This window comes from Pelodiscus sinensis, chromosome 5 (assembly GCF_052426305.1).
Source record: "Pelodiscus sinensis isolate ZL-2025 chromosome 5, ASM5242630v1, whole genome shotgun sequence".
Classification (NCBI taxonomy): Eukaryota; Metazoa; Chordata; order Testudines; family Trionychidae; genus Pelodiscus; species Pelodiscus sinensis.
The window spans coordinates 10,711,760-10,732,987 of record NC_143056.1 but is presented as its reverse complement, the minus strand read 5'-3'; the positions used below and the strand labels follow the sequence as shown (position 1 = coordinate 10,732,987).

General features: G+C 42.5%; 1 protein-coding gene across 1 annotated transcript; it reads right to left on the bottom strand.

Annotated features, from left to right (window-relative positions):
* Positions 1–3,416: 3,416 nt before the first annotated feature.
* AP5M1 (adaptor related protein complex 5 subunit mu 1) lies at positions 3,417–21,029 on the bottom strand. The gene is made up of 8 exons (XM_006135240.5): positions 20,466–21,029; positions 14,691–15,333; positions 12,504–12,731; positions 12,060–12,199; positions 11,119–11,204; positions 10,909–11,024; positions 10,555–10,651; positions 3,417–7,704 (listed from the first exon to the last, which is right to left on the bottom strand). Exons 1-8 carry the CDS (start codon positions 20,531–20,533, stop codon positions 7,622–7,624), a joined length of 1,461 nt encoding a protein of 486 aa, XP_006135302.1. The 5' UTR covers positions 20,534–21,029; the 3' UTR covers positions 3,417–7,621.
* Positions 21,030–21,228: the final 199 nt, after the last annotated feature.

The window sequence follows — 21,228 nt, the reverse complement described above, 5'->3', positions numbered from 1 at the left end:
TCCCCTGGCTAATAGCCTTTTATGGACCTAACCTCCATGGAATTATCTAGCTTCTCTTTAAACTCTGTTATAGTCCTAGCCTTCACAGCCTCCTTTGGCAAGGAGTTCCACAGGTTGACTACATGCTGTGTGAAGAAGAATTTTCTTTTATTAGTTTTAAACCTGCTACCCATTAATTTCATTTGGTGTCCTCTAGTTCTTCTATTTAGGGAACTAATAAATAACTTTTCTTTATCGGCCCTCTCCACACGGCTCATTACTTTTCACTTCTCCACATTAAATTTCATTTGCCATTTTGTTGCCCAGTCACTCAGTTTGGTGAGATCTTTTTGGAGTTCCTCACAGTCTGCTTCTGTCTTGACTATCCTAAACAGTTTTGTATCATCCGCAAATTTTACCACCTCACTGCTTACCCCTTTCTCCAGATCATTTATGAATAAGTTGAACAGGATTGGTCCCAGGACTGACCCATGGGGGACACCACTAATTACCCTTCTCCATTCTGAAAATTTACCATTTATTCCTACCCTTTGTTTCTTGTCTTTTAACCAGTTCTCAATCCAGGAAAGGACCTTCCCTCTTATCCCATGGCCATGTAATTTACACAAGAGCCTTTGGTGAGGAACCTTGTCAAAGGCTTTCTGAAAATCTAAGTATACTATATCTACTTAATCCCCCTTGTCTGCATGTTTGTTAACCCCTTCAAAGAACTCTAATAGATTAGTAAGACAGGATTTCCCTTTACAGAAACCATGTTGACTTTTGTCCAACAAATTATGTTCTACTATATGCCTCACAATTTTATTCTTTACTATTGTTTCAACTAATTTGCCCGGTACTGAAGTTAGACTTACCGGTCTGTAATTGCCAGGATCACCTCTAGAGCCCTTTTTAAATATTGGTGTAACGTTGGCTACCCTCCAGTCATTAGGTACGGAAGCAGATTTAAAGGATAGGTTACAAACTACAGATAATAGCTCAGCAATTTCCCATTTGAGTTCTTTTAGAACCCTTGGATGAATGCCATCCGGTCCCAGAGATTTGTTAACATTAAGTTTTTCTATTTGTTCCAAAACCTCCTCTAATGACACTTCAATCCGGGACAGTTCCTCAGATTCATCACCCACAAAGGATGGTGCAGATTTGGGAATCTCCCTAATGTCCTCAGCCGTGAAGACTGAAGCAAAGAAATCATTTAGTTTCGTCACAGTCCTGTTCCTGATACTGTGATCAGTAAACAGATTTGTGGTGTCATGAGAACAAAGGAAGAGAATTGCAGAATATCTGCTAGCTGAGTACCTCAGGGTGCTACAAAGAGCCCCTCCCGGCTGTGCTTGAGTCAACTGAAGTTTTGCCATTGACTTCTATGGAGCAAGATTGGGCCTGTGTCGTGCGGTTCTCGCCTCCCTATACTCTATGGCTACGTCTACACTGGCAGGATTTTCTGCAAATGCTTTTAACGGAAAAGTTTTTCCGTTAAAAGCATTTGCAGAAAAGAGCGTCTAGATTGGCACGGACGCTTTTGCGCAAAAGCACTTTTTGCGGAAAAGCGTCTGTGCCAATCTAGACGCGGTTTTGCGCAAGAAAGCCCCAATCGCCATTTTCGCCATTGGGGCTTTTTTGCACAAAACACTTTTTAGCTGTCTACACTGGCCCCTTGCGCAAATACATTTGCGCAAGAGGGCTTTTTCCCCGAACGGGAGCAGCATAGTATTTGCGCAAGAACACTGACAATCTTACATGAGATCGTCAGTGTTCTTGTGCAAATTCAAGCGGCCAGTGTAGACAGCTGGCAAGTTTTTCCGCAAAAGCAGATGCCTATGAGAATAACAGAACATTGTCTGGCCCTGGCAAATTAAAGAGCTGGTGCCAGGGGAGCTAACCCACAAAGCAGCCCCTCTGTGGCCGTTATTGACCACAAGAGCAAATGCTGCAGCTCTTCTACTGAGGTCGGGAGTCACTGCGTTTCCTCAAGCTCTAGCCTCTTCCTAGCGGCTCCTTTAGGGACCACATAGCCGTAAGCGTTTCCTCCACTGCGTCAGGGCACAGGGAGTCTTGTATAAGCCCTCTGCCCCTTGCTGAATTTCAACCTCAACGGTTTAGAACCACAGTGCCTGGAGACACTAGGCACAATAAGTCCAAATTCATAGTTTCCATGGCTAGATGGCATGACCTCTGGTATAACACAGGTCATACGAATTCCCTGAACAAATCCTGGTTTGAACACGAGCATGCCTTTTAGAACGCCCACTCCTGATTTAAAATTTTCCAGTGACAGAAGCTTCCTGTCTGTCACATCCCCACATGCTGCTCAAAGCAGTCAGCTGCGGGGGCCATGTGCTCTCTGTGCACCATGAGCCCCAGGAGAGAGGGGGTGCTGCCTCCACTCTCTGCACAATCTCACAGCTCCTAGGGGCTGGAAACCATAAGAACAGCCACACAGGGTCAGACCAAAGGTCCATCCAGCCCAGTATCCTGTCTGCCGACAGTGGCCAATGCCAGATGCTCCAGAGGGAGTGAACAGAACAGGGAATCTTCAAGCAACCCCTCTCCCATCACCCATACCCAGCTTCTGACAGGCTAGGGGCACCATTCTTACCCGGCCTGGCTAATAGCCACTGATGAACCTAACCTCCATGAATTTATCTAGCTTCTTTCTTGAACCCTGCTCAAGTCCTGGCCCATGGGAGCTGCATGGGACATGCTTGTGGCACAGGCAGAGCCTGGAGGGCCCCCCAAAGGGCATGCTGCACGCAGAGAGCACATGGCTCCAACCACCAGCCACTTTGAGTGGCGTGCGGGGGCTCAGCAGGCAGGGATCCTGTCTGAGGATCCTGCTGGTCTGCTGACTGGAAGCTACCTCAGGTAAGCGCTTTCTGGCCAGAACTTTCTCCTGGTATCCCACCCCCCTCCCACAGCCTAACTCCCTGTCCCAGGTCACAAACCAAACCTGCACCTGTGTCCCTGGTCACATTCCCCATCCAAACCCTGCACCTCTTTCAACCCTCCTCCAGGTCAGAATCCTCTCCTGCACCCCCTCCCAGACACTGTACCCCAAACCTTTGCCTAAGGTTACAGCCCCCTCCTTCACCCAAACTTCCTCCCAGAACCTGCACCCCTCCTTCATGTTAGAACCTGCTCCTGCACCAATACCTCCTCACATGATCCTGCATCCCAAAAAGGCATGATCCTGCATCCCAATCCCCTGCCTCAAGTCACAACCCCCCTTCACCCAAACTCCTTTTTGGATTCCCTCTCCTGCACCCCAATCGTCTACCAAGCTCCTTTCTGCAAACAACCTCCATCCCAGACCCATACCTCCTCCATTAACATTATGGAAGAGTGAAGCCCTTGATCACTTACACAATTCTTGGAGTGGTCCAACATCAAAAATTATTACCCATATCCAAGTTAGCTAGTTTTTAGTTCATTTATTGTGTGCTGTACTGACTATCATTCTAGTTTCCTAAGCAAAATGGCATGCAGTCAAGTTTATTACAGCAACATTATCTTTATTAAACAATCTTATGCAATCAAAACAAAGTTAATTCCATTATGTCAGGCCGATTGGTCTATAATTACCCATGTTGTCTCATTTGCTGTTTAAAAATATCGGCATAACATTAGCTGTTTTCCTCTCCTTTGGAACTTCCCCTGAGTTCCAAAGCTTACTGAAAATCAACATTAAAACTCCTTGGCCAGCTCTTTAAAAACTCTTGGACGTAAGTTATCAGAATGTGCTGATTTAAAAATGTCTTGATTTAGCAGCTGTATCTGTGGGAAAACTGCAAATATGGAATTACACCAGGGCCTTCCACTGAGAAAGCCTCTTGCGCAAAAACAGCTGCTACTTATTCAAATGAAGCATGGTGATAGTCTACTCCATGCTTCATTTGCATAAATCTTTTGCAGAAGAAGACTGCAGTACAGCTGTAGCCTTCGGGAGATGTGGAAGCAAGGTCAGGTGAACCAAAAGGAGCATAGCTTGCAAAGCAGCCCTGCTATCATAAATAAGAGAACTTCTCCTGTCACACAGAATGAATTCCTCATCCCCATGGCTGCTCCAAGATACACAGGTTTTTCCTGGAGATTCTTGGACATCTGTGAATTTCAAAGGCAATGCCGACTACGAAGGATGGGCAAAAATCCCCTTTCCCTCTACTGGGATGGTGCAGAGCAATCCCATAAATTGTAATTCAGGTCCATGGCCATGCTGATACTTTCCTACATATAAGGCTTGATCTGCTCACTACACCTCAACTTTAAAAAAAAAAAATCTAACCTAATTTGAGCATGGTGCTGGTTTGAGTATAAAACAGGATGTTGGCGGTGGAGGTAGGGTTCAAAACGCTAAGGAATTTATGAATACACATTTTGTCCAGCATTAAAAATAAATGTTGCATCTTCGTAAAATGGGCCGTTTTAATTTTACCAGCTGTTCTTTAGATGGTTGCATAGTAGTTTTAACTGAACAGCATGACTCACATGAATTAATCTATGCTTTAGAACGTTTAACCAACCAATTAGATTACTATCTCAATCTAAGTATATTTAAATTATAGTTCAAAACTTTCTTCCTTATATATTCACTAATCTTATTTATCAAACCACGTACAGTTAAACAAGAAGTACTGTAGCGGCAGCCATGGTGCTCAGTTATTAGAGGCAACATTCTTCTCTTCTTTTGTGTTGCTCTCCAGGTTCCCACAGTTTTTTCCACCAGCCTTTCACAATTTGCTCATTTCCTGCTATCTCTCTTAAAATCCGTTTCCTGTGTTCCCGCAGATACCAATTTTCTTCTCAAAATTAGGCGTTTGCTTCTGTAAACTCAGACTTCTTTTCCTTTAAGCCCAGTTTTCTAATGAAAATGGGTTAGTGATACTTTTCAGCACATTAACAAACTCGGATAAATTTGTCGGCTTTTTTTTGGTTAATAGTCTGAAATATGTTTTTTAAACCAGATTTACATCTCTGTATCATCTTTGCCATTGTCTCCAATAATAATGCAATCTAAAGATAGATTTCCAGATTGTTTCTGTCAATGTGGTTATTGTTCACAACTTTAAAAGCACAATGCAATTCACTTGCCATTACTAAAATAATCTAATGGAACTAAAGTGTTCATAGCACTTCATACAGAATCACATACAAGTATCTTGTCAAACAAACTGGGCAGAGCAGATGTATGAAAACAAGGATAAAAAGGATGCCTTGCTATTGGACTGTCCTATTAATTTATGGTCCAATTTGATGCTGACTTCATTATAGGAGTAAAATCAGGCCCTTTATGTGGGCTTGTAAGTTTGTGTATTGATGGATTGATGGACTTGGATGTGGGCGTGGATGTTTGTGTATTGATGGACTCGTGGTGCCCACACAGAACCACACCGAAGTCACTGGCATTTGGAGATAATTCATACCAGATGACAGCATTGGATTTCTATATTGTAAATGTGAATGTAGTCACCTTACTAAAGGTGCCTCTGCTTATTCTCTGGGAAGATCTTGTGTGCTGCAATCTAGCCCCAGAGACTACAATTCCCATGAGCCCTGGAGGAAATCAGGAAGGAAGTTACTCTTTGTTTGGGTGCTGGGTCTCTCCACGTGTGTGGAGGAAGACTCAGCAATCTGTGGACTCTTCCCTCTGTTTATGGAGCAGAAAAGGAGCTGGCTGCTGTGGAGGAGTTCGATCCCGTTCAGGAGCTGTTATGTTGCAGTTACAGACTGGGACAGCGAGCCTTTGGAACTGGGGTCTAGCAGGCTCCTTCTGATTGCCCTAGAGGGGAGGCCCTTTGGCTGTACTTGTGGCTAGAAGCTACTCTGCATCCAGCACACAGGAGACTGTGAGTAACTGGGCCTCTTTGGGAAAATGCTGCCTGGGACACACCTCAGAGATACAGACTAACTCTGGGTTCAAAGAGAGGAAGAGAGACCAGTCCAGTGAACCAGAGCTGCTGCATAGCTGGGACCCACATACACGCTACCTACAGAGAAATCTCCATTACAGCTGCCTTTCTTCAAATACGCCCACACAAGCAAAAGTCTGAGACTTTGAGTCCAGAGGTGTGCACACTCTGGGGTGGGATAAATATGGGCAGTGCAAATGGCAGCTAGATACGTTCCTTTTACTTCCGTGTACTTTGTTAATTGATCTTATTCACTGTTAATTTGTTAAATCCTGTTTTTTTAAGTGAAGTAAAGGTTGTTCATTCTAATGCAATCTATTAGATGTATATTATTTATGATTTGTAATTGCTGTTCTGGAGGGATACTCAGGATCTCCTTTTATGTCAAGACCATCAGGAGCCCAGGCACACTTGTGAGTGTGACCTGCTCCCAAGTAACCCGGAAAAAGGGGGTTATATGAATGACAGCAGAAAGATGTGTGTGGGCTGGAGATGGAGGGGTAGAATCATATTTTAAAGTTCATTCTTTCAAATAGTATTGTAGCTTATAGGGCTAATCTTCAGTCTTGCCTACAGATATATACATTTATTATTTCATTATAGTTTTGATTATATGTTTATTATAAAAGCTACAGTAGATTTATATTGGCAGTTTGTCTGTAACACAAGAGAATTACAGGCCATGTCCTGTATAGTGAGCTATGGAAAAGTTAGTATTTTTGTCTGGGGCCTGTCACCCAGATAACACAATTAGCTCACATAAGTTTGGGGCCTTTCATCAGATAGATGGTGGTAAGACAGAGTGATTTTACATTGTATAGGCGCTTCCAAATACACTCAAACTTAGCAGGTATATCATTACTTAGAAAAAGCCAAAATAACCAGTTGAGACCAGACTGAGTAACCAAGTAGGACAGAAATAATAAACGTGCTAGACAACCACAAAAGGTCCATGGTAACAAACTCATGCATATGATAATATGTTGAGATCAGTGACATACATTGGAAAAAGAAGCTTCACCATTAGGAAGGGGAGGAAACACAAATAGGGAGAAAAGGAAACACTGCCTACCGAGTATGCAACAAACATAACGTCAGCCTAAAATATGTTAAAAGTGGCATCCCAGCCTAGGGGCGGTGGGAGGAGATGCAGTCCTTTGGAGCTACCAAAATGAAGGCCACTGGTGATGACGGGGAAGGTGCAGGTGATGAGGAAGAAGATGGCTAACACTTCAGGTTGCTCTAGAAGGAATGATGTGCGTATACGGTATGGAAATATAGACATACATTCCTTATTTATTTCATGAAATTGGGGTGTTTGTGACTGTGCTAAATGTATTAATAAACTATATTTGCAAATATACAAGATTTCCTATAGTGTAAGTGTTGCATCTGTGCACGTCAGAGTTCCCAGCCATAGAAAATTAAATACTGGGCCTGATCCTGGGACAAAGGACCTGTCACTCCTAAAGGTGGTAACTGGAAATTCACAAGCTATCTTAGACAAGGCAACAGTATCTCAGACTAAAAAATTTAAAGCAAACAAGATAAAATAAAATTATAATTGAATTAACTTGATATGTTTCTCCTCCTCCCCCCCGATCAGGAACTTAAATTAAAATATATTCCTTAAAAATACTGCTCTTTTATTAACAATATATTAACATCACTCTTGTTAGCTGTCTTTTCAAATACAAAACTTCTTCACAAGGAAATTAGAAAAATAATGTTCTATACACTATAGGTGCTGGGGCTTTGGAATTCCAGATGTAGTAATCTGAGGAAATCAATTCCCGGGCTAAAAAAGACAGACAAAATAAACGTTAAAGGGTGTCTTGTATTAATAAATTACTTTATTCAATTTAAGAGAATATAGATCCATTTTTACTAATTGACAGAAACCGTCTCTCTAAACCAGGGCTACTCAACACGTGGCCTGTGTGTTTGTGGCCTGTGGTGCAGTTTGGGTTTACTTGGGGCTCAACACACGGCCAGGAACCAAACAAAAAAAGTAGTCAATATAACAGTCATCTGTTGATATGCGTTATAGTAGTTAAATTCCTGGACTGTCATTGCTTATTAAAAGTACTGTCATATGGGTAGAAATTGGGTAAATATTGCATTTTAATTAATATCAGCAGAACTGACTTAAATGGGGCCTGTGTGCTGTGTAATCTTGCCTTAATTTTTATATTCATGCTCGTCACTGTGAAAGAAGCTATTTGCATATTTATGTGTATGTACAGTATATACTATTACACTTAAGTTGCGGTCCTCGGCACGTGCTGTATCATTGAGGCCCCCGGAGCTTCCAAAGTTGAGTAGCCCTGCTTTAAACTGTAATACCCAATTTATTACAGGTTGGACCTCCTTTGTCCAGCACCCTCAGGACCTGAATGGTCTTGGATGAGTGATTTTGCTGGACCAGAGGAGGTCACTTCTGGATCCCCTGCTGCTGGCCCCACCGGGCTTCCTGGCTTCCTAGGCAGCCCAACTGGATTGAATGACTGGATTCTGTCCCCTCCCTCTGGTCACTCCCAACCTAGGCTTCCTGCCTCCCCCTCCACCTCCCACAGCGCACCAGGACACACTGATCCTGGAACATCCGTTGACCGGCATTGCTAGACCAGACAGTCCCAGTTTATAGAGGTGAAGATTGCATTTAAAAATTGTTTCTGATGAGAAGACATTTAAAATCTCAGTTTCAATTACCTCTAATAATACATTGATCACAAGCTTATAATTCACATTATGGGTATGTCTACACTTGCACCCTCTTTTGAGAGAGGGATGCAAATGAAGACATTTGAAATTGCAAATTTAAGTATCTCGAGCTTCATTTACATAGTCACATTATGGCACTATTTTGGAATAACAGATGCTGTCTTAACATCGTCTGTTATTTCGAAATAGTGCGGGTCTGTCGCATGAGCGGTGTGGGGCTGGCAAGTGGATTTCGCTGTGGTTTGTCGCGCCCTGCCCTTAGAGATTAAGTCAAATGCAGGTGTATGGTTTGGCTTTTGTTTAGTGAATACTAGGGGACTGTGCCTCCTGCTCACTATGCTCGACAACTCCCCTCCCATCCTGGCCGCTATGCTCACCAAACCACCCCTGCCGGCCACTATACCCTACCCCCAGGCTGCTCCTGCACCCTCTCCCGTGGTGCCATATCCTACCCCCAACCTGAACCTGCACCCTCGCATCTGGCCTGACACCCTACCCCCAACCCACTCCTGCACCCCAATCCCTCTCCCACTCACTGCCAGAGATGGGAGGGAGGGCACGCACAGGAGGGGGCAGGGAGGATGCCGCACTGCTCCTGCCTCCCCAAAACACCGGGGAGGGAAGAGTCCATGCAGCTGAGGACGGAGGCAGGTGGTGACGGCGGCATGAGAATGCAGATGACATGATGTCACTCTGTGGTCCCGCAGGAAATTTGTTTTATATATATATAGAGAGAGAGATAAACTGTGTATTCATTATAAATATATATGGTATGACAATTAACTGCTGTGATGAATGGTTTGGCAATGGCATCATTAGAGTTCTCACAAACAATTTTGGGGCTTTTGCTGAAATAACTGAAAGAAGTTACAAAATAAAGAAGCAGCAATAAAATAGTGTCTCTATTAGCCATTCCTGCCTGCTCATATCTAATGAGTGTTTAGTATTTATGAAGACTCTAATAGGGATATAAAATCCTATTTAATTAGTTAACCAGTAAGAAGTTAAGTTTAACCGATTAATCGATTAAATGGGAGAGGGTGTGTGGGAAGGTATTCCAGCTTGCTAGGAAGAGGTGGAGGGCGCTCCAGCCTGCTGGACTAGAGTGGGCCCCCTCCTGGGATGGAGCAGCTCCCACACCGTGGACAGGGGCTGCTCCAGCCGAGCTGCTTCCAGCCCCAGGCTGGGAGTCAGCAGCCATGCGCGAGGCCAGAAGCGGCAGCTAGGGGCCCACCCTATATGGGCTGAAAATCAGCAGTTCTCCTGCTCCTGGGTAACTTGTTACCCGTTCGCATCCCTAGACTCAAACACATCAGAAGAATGGCCCACTGTTAGGACACAGACTGTGAGACAGGAGAGGTGGGTTCAATTTCTTTCACTGTCACAGAATTCTTGTGTGATTCCAGACGGGTACTCAGGCTTTCTGTGCCTCAGTTTCCCATTTGTTAATTGGGGAATGAAAGCACTTTCCTACCACACAGGGATGTAGAGAGGGATAAATATATTAAAGATTAACGACTGAGGCACTCTCATACTCTGGAAATGGGGGCCATATAAATATCTAAAAGGCAGAGATTACCCACTTATACTCTGTGCATATTGTTCCTCCTCTACAAGCCTTTTTTATCCCCCCAATCAGGTACATCTTATAGGGGAGTCTTAAAACGGACATAATTTTTAGGTTGGAGCAGAAACACAATAGTTATTCTACATGGAGTTCATAATTCAGGTTTGAGAAATAATTTTTTTTGAGAAATAAATGTTTTTTGCTTTAGTGACATTTACATTGAAATTCACAAACACTTAAAATCATATTTGATAAAATCAACAAAAATAATCTAATTTTAAAACTCAACCAGTTAATGTAGTTCACAACTCCACTTGACAGATTTAACTAAATGACCAATAATTTTGAACAACTTACATGTACTTATTTTTGGCTTTCCTGAGGAAAAGACCTGAACAGAATGCTGGTCTGCATAACATCCAGTAAGTGTATAGTCTGGGATCCTAAAATAAAGCTACAGAAATATGGAGAAAACATGATCAGATACATACTTTTATGCATACTTCTACATTACTTCAGAAATGCTGGTAATCTAGATTATGCCACTCTTGGTGTGCAAAGATATAAAAATGATAGAAAGCAGTATTCTAGAGAAAAAAATAGAAAACTGAACAGAGGACAAAGTCTTTCATTGTGTGTGATGCAAACCAATGCAGTTTCATAGCCAGTTTTAGTTGTTAAAAAATGATTACTAATTCTCATACTACTCACTTTTACATATGCAGTGCTCCCAGTACAAATTGGATCAACTGGTTGCTCTTTGCTCATAGAACCAAAAGTCACACTTCCAGTAAGAGAAATTTCTAATGATTTTGGAAACTTTTGTCCTAAAAACAAAAGCAACCGTATTAAAAAATTAGATGAACAAATGTACACAAAAGTGACTCAAAAAAAAAAAAAAGATTTTTTAATTCAGTTTACCTATGACCCAAACCAATAAGCTTTTCTCTCGAGATACATCTAGCTGGCCATAACTAACTTTGTACTCCAAGTGAGTGACTGGTCCCCTATCGTAGAAAACAGAGTAAAACGTCATTGAAATGAACAGCAGACAACTATTTACTGACATGTATTTTACTGATAAAGCAACGAATATATTCAAACTAATACCACTATTTATTTGTACAAAGATAAATCATGTAAAACTGAACATACTGCTATCTTGGCGAAAGAAATTATAACTAAGGGGGATCATTACAGTTTCAATGCATTAACTGCAGTAGAGCTTTTGGTGATTTTATTATGTATATTTCATTGGCAGAATTTCCCACTGCTAGGACTAATGTCAGCAGCTTTGTATCATTTTACTGTTATAATTTAATGATTATGATATGACAATATACTCATAGTAATTGTCAGATAGGCTTAATAAAACTGCAGTTTTTATTTTAAATAACTATATTTTTGGCTAAGATCAAGTGTAGTATATATTTTTATAAGTTGATCTATAACTATGATAAGAAGTTTTTTGCTTCCAAACCAGGATCTCAACTGTATTCTCAAGACTTATTTCACCAGGTGGGTGGTGGACAAATTTGGTGCTACAAGGAAATGGGATATTCAATAAAAGTTATCCATTATCCTTTTAGAGTAGTAGCATAAATGTGGTTGGGAGGAAACATGTCTTGACTGTTAGCACCATTCAAAAGAGAGTGCCTCTAGAATCAGGATCCAGGTGAATATCTTTAGTTTCTCATTTGAGTTTGAATACATTTTAGGTAATTTCTTGACTCTCAATGACAGCAGCCTTGAGCATATGGTCTAAGGGAAACACAACCTGATAAGTTGATTCATGAGATCCCAATTCTAAGGAGACTATTAGAGAGGCGAAGAAAATTATTTAGTTTTTTTTTTATTCCTACCTGTTAAAGAAAGGTATACGAGCTTCACAGTACTCAAAAGCATTTTTTACACTTTCATGAAGTTTTAAATTAAGTGTTAATTTTAATTGCAATTCTTCTTCTTTCAATTGGTAAAATCCCAAAATTGGAGGTACAGGCACCTGAGGAGAAGAGATTCATTTTAGAAATAATTCAGGAAGAAGTTTATTATTAAAGAGTTTATAAGTAACTTAAAATATATAATTCTCAACATAAATCAATTAATCTGTAAGCCAGGCTCTTCAGGTAACATATGCTACGTAGATTTGTGATCTGCTAGGAACAGTTCTTGACATCTTATCGGAGTAAAGTTTGCTAATTCCTGAGGAAGTTCACTTAAACCTTCTCCAAAATATAGATTTTTCCTCCCACCTCTAAACCCACTTGGAAGACGGGCAAGTTATACAGATCAGGGAATGTTTTTACCTGGGAAGTATAGTAGCACAAATTGAATAAGTCAGGTGGAGGAGTAAAAGGAAGTTTGTACGGCCCACTAAATGCAGAATCATCCATGACATCAACACTACAGGAAGTAAGAACTGCAGAGTCAAGGGAAGTCACACAGGGATGCACCAGGATATCCTGGAGTGGAGAGCCATTGGCAGGGAGGTTCAAGCTGACAGTTACATTTGATGCAGCTCCTTCTAAATCACACTTGGAACACAAAAAGTCAGAAAATTACTCAATAGTATTTCTAAATTCAGAATTAGACATTTGAAAATAAAACGAAAAATAAACAATCCCACTAAAGAATATATATGGACAGATATACTTTCAAGCTCATGTCATTTCCTATTTTTTAACTTTTTGGCATTCTAAAGAGTATGAACATAGAATCTTTTATAGAACAGCCTTTTAATTCATAAGCACTCCATGTCAAAAGAGTATAATGCAAATGAGCCAAGCACATGCAGTAACAGATACATTGTTAAGAATTTGATAGACATATTGAGTAATTGTCTGTCCAAATAATTAAGTTATTCAGACTTCAGCTGTTTAATAGATTCAAACATGCTATTAATGTCCACTGAGATACTATGTCAGCTTTCTCACAGTGACGGCCTGTAATGCTATCCACTGTCTAGTCACTTGGTGCACCAGCTCAGCCGTGAGTAATTACGCCAATACTTTCTCTTTCTGGCCAGTCATCTACTCTGCAAAGTGACCCAGAAACCTGCCCCACTGAGAGCAAGAAGCTCTCCACCAAGATAATCCCCATCAGCACCACTGGTGGGAAATAACTCAGAGTCTTTAAGAGCAGTAGATTTTGGTCAACTTCCCTGTGATATGAGCATGCTGCCACTTATTACTAATAATTAAATCACCGTGATGCACTTCATCAGAATTTCTTTTCTCCTTATCACACAATAGCAGCTAAAAAAAGTGATTAGGTGTCACACATTTCTCCAGCAAAATGTATACAGAGAAACTCTGAAAAATCTAATACAGCTACAGGATTCACTATTAAAGATACAAACATTAGCATGTTTCATGAAAATATTATTGATCTACTTAACCAATATGCTTCCCAGTTTTTACAAGTAAAAATAAACAGTAAAACACACACACACAAGCTATTTAAAACAATCATAAAACTGTTTTTTTTCACAATCTGTGGCCTTAGATTTAGCAACATTACGAATTATGGATGTATGATTTTGTTTTAATACAAGAAAGCAAGATATAAAATTAAACTTCCATTTACTACAAACCCACTAAGCAATTTTTGAAGCGCTAATGCAAAGACACATGTAACATTCTCATTTAAGAATTTTATTTTTATTGATCATTACTAAACTTGTCATTTATTAGATGGCTGAGTTAAACTTGGCACTATAATTGTCATTTCTCATTCCCTGTCCTTAAATGCAAACACTTACTATTTCATTTAAAATAATAACATTATAAAATACTTTAAAACTGGATGATGTTGAAGAGGAGTGTTTTTATTTCCCATAAGTAATGGAAAAAAAATGTATGAATCATGCAAGAAAATACCAGTAAAGCACCATTTTTATTCTGGTTCAACTCACTGTTCTATTAATTATCCTTTGGTGTACATATAAGGATAAAAGCTACTGAGTTCATCTGTCACATATGCCAAGGAAAAATGAACAGAATTTCTACTTTTCTTAGTGGCTGTGTCTAGAATACATCCCTTTTTCATAAAAGGGATGCAAATTAGACATATCGCAATTGCTAATGAAGCGGGGATTTAAATCTCCCCCGCTTCATTAGCATAAAAATGGCTGCCACTTTTTTCTGGTTTGGAGCTTTGCCGGAAAAAAGTGCCAGTCTAGAAGCGGATCTTTCGGAAAATAAAGCCTTTTCCGAAAGATCTCTTAAAATAAGGGATAAGGAATCTTTCGGAAAAGGCTTTATTTTCCGAAAGATCCGCGTCTAGACTGGCGCTTTTTTCTGGCAAAGCTCTGAGCCGAAAAAAAGCGGCAGCCATTTTTATGTTAATGAAGCGGGGGAGATTGAAGTCCCTGCTTCATTAGCAATTGCGATACATCTAATTTGCATCCCTTTTACGAAAAAGGGATGCAGTCTAGACGTAGCCAGTGAGTTTATGTTCTACACAGGTAAGATTTGTATTAGAAATATCCTCACCTTGCAAGTCACAGTTCCATAAACCTGCCACATATCTGCAACATCCCTCTTGTCATATTGCATGGACTTGACTTTTTCAGTGATACAAACATTAACTTGAGGTTTGCCTTTGTATGCGCTAATTCTCCAAACTGGTTGTTTCTGTGTGTGGTTTACAGAAACATTAATATTATCTATTAAGCCAGTCAAATTTGTATCTAATGGGGTGCCAAGAGGACAGGCCTGCATTAGCAAACTTGGAAGGTGACCCACTTTTGCATTCATCTCAGCTTTGTTCTTCTGACTGCAGTTAATGAAGACCAGCAATCCTGACAAGAGCGCGAAGGCTTGTGAGATTCCACTAATGCTAATGAGAGGTGGGCGTGGCTTCAAGGATTGTTCAACTAGGGGAAGACAAACATATATCAAACCACTCTTCTGAAAGGCAAGAACAGGCCAGAGGTCCCCTCCTCCTGTTGGAAGTGCATACACTGAAGTCTTGTTGATTCGAGAACAGCTATCTCGATATTCCACAAAGTTCTTGTCTGGATCTGTCAGCTTAAGTTCAAAAAGCAATGCTTTAAGAAAAGCACTGTCCTCTGGTATATTTACATAGCTTTCTCCATTGAAGGCTTTTGCTCGTTTTTCAACAGTGGGGTAACGCCTGTAGTACACAAGCAAAAATTCATTAGGAGTATTCATCTTATCCTGCCCATAATACAAAACACACACATTTCCTAGTATTTATAGTCTGAGCTATACTTTGCTCCTTCTAATTATCCAAATGCAGAAATTCCATTACTGCTTTGAGAGAGAGTATTATAAAAGAACTAAGGAAGATGGACCTAGTCAGGTTGAGTTCAGTTAAATATAAAAGTGCACAAAACTTTTGAAGGCCCCCATCCTACAAATCATGCTGGGCTCTTGGACCTCTACGGCACACCAGTGAAGCATCTGGGTGAGAGGGTTTTCCCACCTCGAGCAGCTTACAAATAAGAGCAGGGCTACTCAACATGTGGCCTGCTGGCCACATACGGCCCACAGCCCGTTTGGGTTCATGCGGGGCTCAACACACGGCCTGTGGGTGGGATCCTTTGCACATGGCCTCCACTGGGAACACACTCCACAACGGTGAGGCATCTCCCAGGCGGGGTAAGCAATGAAAGATGCAAGTGGACGGGTTTGGCTTGAACAGAGGGGTACAGAGTGTCAGCATTTCTAGCTCTCAGGCAGGAGGTGCAGGGAGCGCCAGGGCATTGTGGGAAGCGCTTTGTATCCCTGAATTACAGCCTAAGTCACTGCTAATAATATAATCTTTTTTAGCAACAAGTGGATGTTTACTGAAAAGTTTAGCAAAAGCATTCACCCATTTTTGAATGAAGATGTGTATCTTTTCTGCTATATAAAGATGCAGACTGTTTAAATAAAACAAGCATAAAAAACACCTGTGCAGCAGAAACTTTAAAAGTTGAAACTTTCCAGGAAGATAGATATCACCTGAGTTTTATTTCCCGGCTTTTCACTTAGAGTGAACATCTGTCCCATTTTTAAGGGGACAGTCCCTTATTTAAGCCCTCTTGCGGGTGTCCTGCCTTAAAAAACAAAACAGGCAAATTGTCCAGTATTTTCGTTCCCTCCGCTAGTCAGTCAGGGGTCAGTGCACCTGCCTCCTGTTTGTGGCTGGCAGGTGAATGAGGGCAGGCAGTGGCCAGCAGGTGGTGCTCTGGAAGGGTATAGAGGCAGAAAGACAGGAAGCCAGTAGGAGAGGCAGCCTGTGTGTGACAGAGGTGTAAGGTTGTGTGGGGGTGAGAAAGGGGTGTGTCACCTCTCCCCATATGCACTCTAAAGTGGGGGGGGGGGGCAATCTTCCAGCCCTTTCAGGCTGAAGCCCTGATCCCCAGCTCCTGCAGTAGGGCTGAAATCTTGATCCCTGGCAGCCTCTCCCTCAAGGGTAGGAGCCCCGAACCCTGGCACTGCATGTGGTGCTGAAATCCTATCATCCAACAGGTGACACATAGAAGTGGCAAGAGGTGGTGCATGCCCTCCCTCCAACACCATGGGCAGGAGGATCAAGGGGCCAGCCAGCAGCCCCAGAGTCCCTGGACATTTGAGGGTCTGGCAAGTAGTGCGGGGACTGGCACCAGTAGCAGGGGTCTGGCTGTGTGGAAGGAAGCAGAGTGACATGGGCAAGGGAGTTGACTGAGCTGGGGTTACTGCTGCTGGTAGGTGTGGGAAGCCATGATGCTTGCTGCTAGTACTGGACTCCCTGCCCCTCTAGTTCCCCAGGCAGCATCAGTTGGGGAAAGAGGTGGGGCAGGTGCAGAGCAAAGGCAGCTAAGAGGTGAGGCATGAGGCAGAAGGCAGTTGTTGCAGCCCTTCCCCAGGCTGGGTGGGAGGTCATGTGGCTGGTGACCCCCCCCCCCCCCCGTCACCCCACACCAGTTGAACCTGACTACTTACACCTGAGCTCCCCCCTTAGGAGGCCGTGGGAGTCTGGGCTTTCTCCCAGTGGGTATGGGAGTTTTTATAGTGTATTTGCAGGGGGGGGGGGGGGGGGGGAGGAGAGAAGCCTACCACAACGTTTTAATTAACTGCCATTGAATTCCCTTGAATTTGAGCAATTTTACCAGTATCCCATATTCACCATAGGAACACTATGTGTTTTTATAATATAGCCCCAATCTTGTCTGAAACTTCTAAGAACTACTCTAATATATGTAAGAGGAATATGTAGGGTGGAGCAGTCTTCATCCAAGCTGCGGTTGATTCTACTTTATTTTTGCCTTGTTTTGGATTATCTCTTGATTGTATTGAATTGAGTATAAGATTGCAGCCCTCCACTTCCATTCATTCTTCAGGCCCACAATTTTTTCCCTCCAATATGGATAAGGTTCCTTTCTTTCATTCTGTGGAGAACAACAATCCTCTAGAATCATACCGATTAGTCTAAAAAAAGAGACTTCCCAGGAAAACACGACTGACTTTTCTAGTCAGAAGCCCTTCCACTCTGTGCTTTCTGATAATAAAGTATTAAGAGTCCTAAAATAATAAAATCTACCTAGAAAATGCCTTTTGGTTCCCAAAGAACTCTCTCTATATGAAGTTTACAATCAACATGGACAAAAGTCACACGTCCGTTTGAAAATACTTTACGTACTCTACGGTTACAAATAGAATGAAGAGCATCAAAACTAAAAAGTTATCAAAATTATTTCTACATTTTCACTTTGTTTTTAGATCATTTAACTGGATTTTGTAGAGTCACCTTCATTGTTTTTGTGTGTGCCATCAGATGCTGTAGCTATTTCTTCTATTAAAGACCCTCATTAACATCAGAAGAAAAAAAAAATCCACCACCACAACTAACATTTTTAAAAAAGGAATTTAAATACCATGATTCTTTTTACTCCTCTATCACAAATTGTAAATTCTTAAAATTAATTTCTAAAATTTCAGAGAGACACCATCAACTTGAAAAAGCGATGAGGAGTCCTGTGGCACCTTATAGACTAACTGAAGTGTAGGAGCAGAAGCTTTCGTGGGCAAAGACCCACTTCGTCAGATGCATGACTGATGCATCTGACGAAGTGGGTCTTTGCCCACGAAAGCTTATGCTCCTATACTTCAGTTAGTCTATAAGGTGCCACAGGACTCCTCGTCGCTTTTGCAGATTCAGACTAACACGGCTACCCCTCTGATACCATCAACTTGAAGTACACTATGAATTAAAATTAGGATTTAATTGAATCATGCAGTTTAAATTCCATATGGTGATTGGTTTTTTTTGTTTATTTTGGGGAAAGAGTTGAAATATTCCATATATCATCCGAGCTGCTATGAAAATACTGATGTCTTCAAAATACAAACTGGTGATATTGTCTTGTAAGAGTTACTATTCAAAAATAAAGCAAATACAATAAAATTATGACAAAACAATAAGTAAGCAATCACAGCCCAGCAGTATTGAATATTTTTTTTTAACTAGAAATACCAAAATCTTACTGATATTACTGTATCTAATCACATCGTTATTATTTCCACACAGACCACTGACACATCTAGCTATTCACTTTTTAGTCCTGTCCTAATACTTAACATACTATGACATTTGATCAAATAAGTTATTTAATGCTTTGAATATTCTTCTGCAAATAATATTAGTTTTTTAATCATGCAAAATGTCCAACATTCAGATCAGTTTCTCACCCTATTGTACTGAATAATGAGCAATGTTATGCATGCATACTGAATTACCAAGCTTCAGGTTAAGGATGGAGTGGAAGTCTCAGTTTAGCACTTGATTGTTTTTGTCTGTTAAAAATCAGCCTAGCATTTGAACAGCTAGTGCCCGCTTTTTCCACAAAGGTAAATAGATTTTTTTAAATAAATTCTTCTCTCTGTTTTCAGTAGCATATGATATTTTAAAAAAATATTTGATTTTTTTATAAGCTATGGCCCCAGCTTTTTAAAAAAAATAATTTATGGCCCTGCAACAAGTACTGCATGGGCCTACGGATGCACCAGCACGGAACTCCAGTAAAATGAGCAAGGCTGTGTGAAGGCACAAGGATTCGGCCTGTACATAACTAACTTGTATGTACCTCAATGAGACCTCAATGACCTTTCAACATTTCTTGCTTCAAGTTAGGAAGGACTTTCAGGGCAGTCCATGTGTTTACAGTTACTTCTAAAGGATGGAAGATTTGGCTGTATATTTCAATGGGCTTGTCTTCACTAGAATATCGTATTAGAATATAACCCTGAAGAGTCACAATAAATACAATGTTAGACAGTACTTGCAGTCACTGTAAACTGAGCCAAACCACATTTACTATTAAGCCACTGGTCATGAGCATCCCTATTAGAATAATGATCAGTACACAGGATATTAAGCTGTTTTGTCCCTGTCTATGCTGACTGCAAGTCATAGAAAAACAGAACTTGAAGAAACCTCAAGAAGTCACCAAGTTCAGTCCCCTACACTCCTGGCAGGACCAACCACCATCTAGATCATGGCTGGGGAAAATACAGCCCAGGGGCTGGATCCAGACACCCAAGCCACAAGATCCCGCCTCCAGACCATCCTGCCGTGACCCCCAGGCACTCAGCTAGTGCAGTTTAAAGCACAGTCCATGCAGCTCCCTGCCTCCAGCCCAATCCTCAGTTCCTATTGGCTGCAAACAACCAGACAATAAGAACTGAGAGATTGGACTGGAGGATGGAGGCAACACAAGCCTCTTCCTCCTTCCGGAGCGGAGAGCCAGGAGACAATTAAGTAAGCGCCTCCCAGCCAGAGCCTGCCTCTGGCACCCCTATGCCCTCATGCAGGTCACCATCCAAACCCTCTGCACCTCCTTGCCCCAGGTCATAACTCCCAGACCTTTGTACTCTCATCTACACTCCAAAGAGACACCATCAATCTGAAGTACATTATGAATTAAAATTAGGATTTAATTGGCACCATGCAGTTTAAATCCAGTAGGGTGATTCGTTTTATTTGTTTATGTTGGGTCTATCATAATCTGGGAGTAGCAACTTTAGTAAGATCATGATACCATCTACATGTTTTGTTAGTCTTTAATGTGCTACTAGACTAGTCATCTTTTTTAAAGTGTTTCTAGTTACAAACGAACTCAGCTACCCCTCTGAAGCGTCAGTAAAGCACTATTCACAGTACATCACTTGGTGACCTGACTTTAAATTGTTTTGTTTTCCCAGGTCTGCATGCCCCACCCTCACTCACACACTTATAAGCAGCAGAAACACATATCCACAGACTCTGGCAGGTGGTATTACCTGGAGAACAGCACGGCTCCACCAGCCCCGTGTTCGTAGGCAAGGAGCCACAGTCCCCTCAAGGCCATCCCAGACAGCTAGCAGGCCAGGAGCACAGCACTTCAGATTATCACGATGGGCAGCTCCCTGAGGCGCCTGGCCGCCCAGGCCTACTGAGTGCCACTGCCAGGGGCATTATTTACCTGTCCGTGCCCGCTCACAGATCCCACTCCACCCTGCAGCAAGCACCGCTCCCCCCCCCCACTGGCCACTCACACAAGCCACCCGGGGGGCACCCCTTGATGGGCACCGCCCCCCCCACTGGCCACCCACACAAGCCACCCGGGGGGCACCCCTTGATGGGCACCGCCCCCCCCACTGGCCACCCACACAAGCCACCCGGGGGGCACCCCTTGATGGGCACCGCCCCTCCCCCCCCCACTGGCCACCCACACAAGCCACCCGGGGGGCACCCCTTGATGGGCACCGCCCCTCCTCCCCCCACTGGCCACTCACACAAGCCACCCGGGGGGCACCCCTTGATGGGCACCGCTCCCCCCCCCACTGGCCACTCACACAAGCCACCCGGGGGCACCCCTTGATGGGCACCGCCCCACACAGCGCTAGTAGCCTCCCCCCCCCAGCAAAGCCCCGCGGACCCCGGTGCCCAGCCCCCCCCGATGAGGCAGGGCCACTGGCGCTCGAAGCCCCGCGGAAGCAGCGGCTGCGGCCCCGCCCGGTGACGGCGGAGCGGGGCGGGGGGAGGAGGGGGACGGGACGTTCC

Bases quoted from the DNA above. Each gene is read 5' to 3' on its own strand.
- AP5M1 (XM_006135240.5), bottom strand. From the start codon at position 20,533: ATGGCCTTGAGGGGACTGTGGCTCCTTGCCTACGAACACGGGGCTGGT. The intron at 11,205-12,059 runs GTAGGAATAAAA...TTTCTACGATAG, and splicing joins CGTATACCTTTCTTTAACAG to GGGACCAGTCACTCACTTGG. The intron at 10,652-10,908 runs GTGAGTAGTATG...ATATTTCTGTAG, and splicing joins GGAGCACTGCATATGTAAAA to CTTTATTTTAGGATCCCAGA.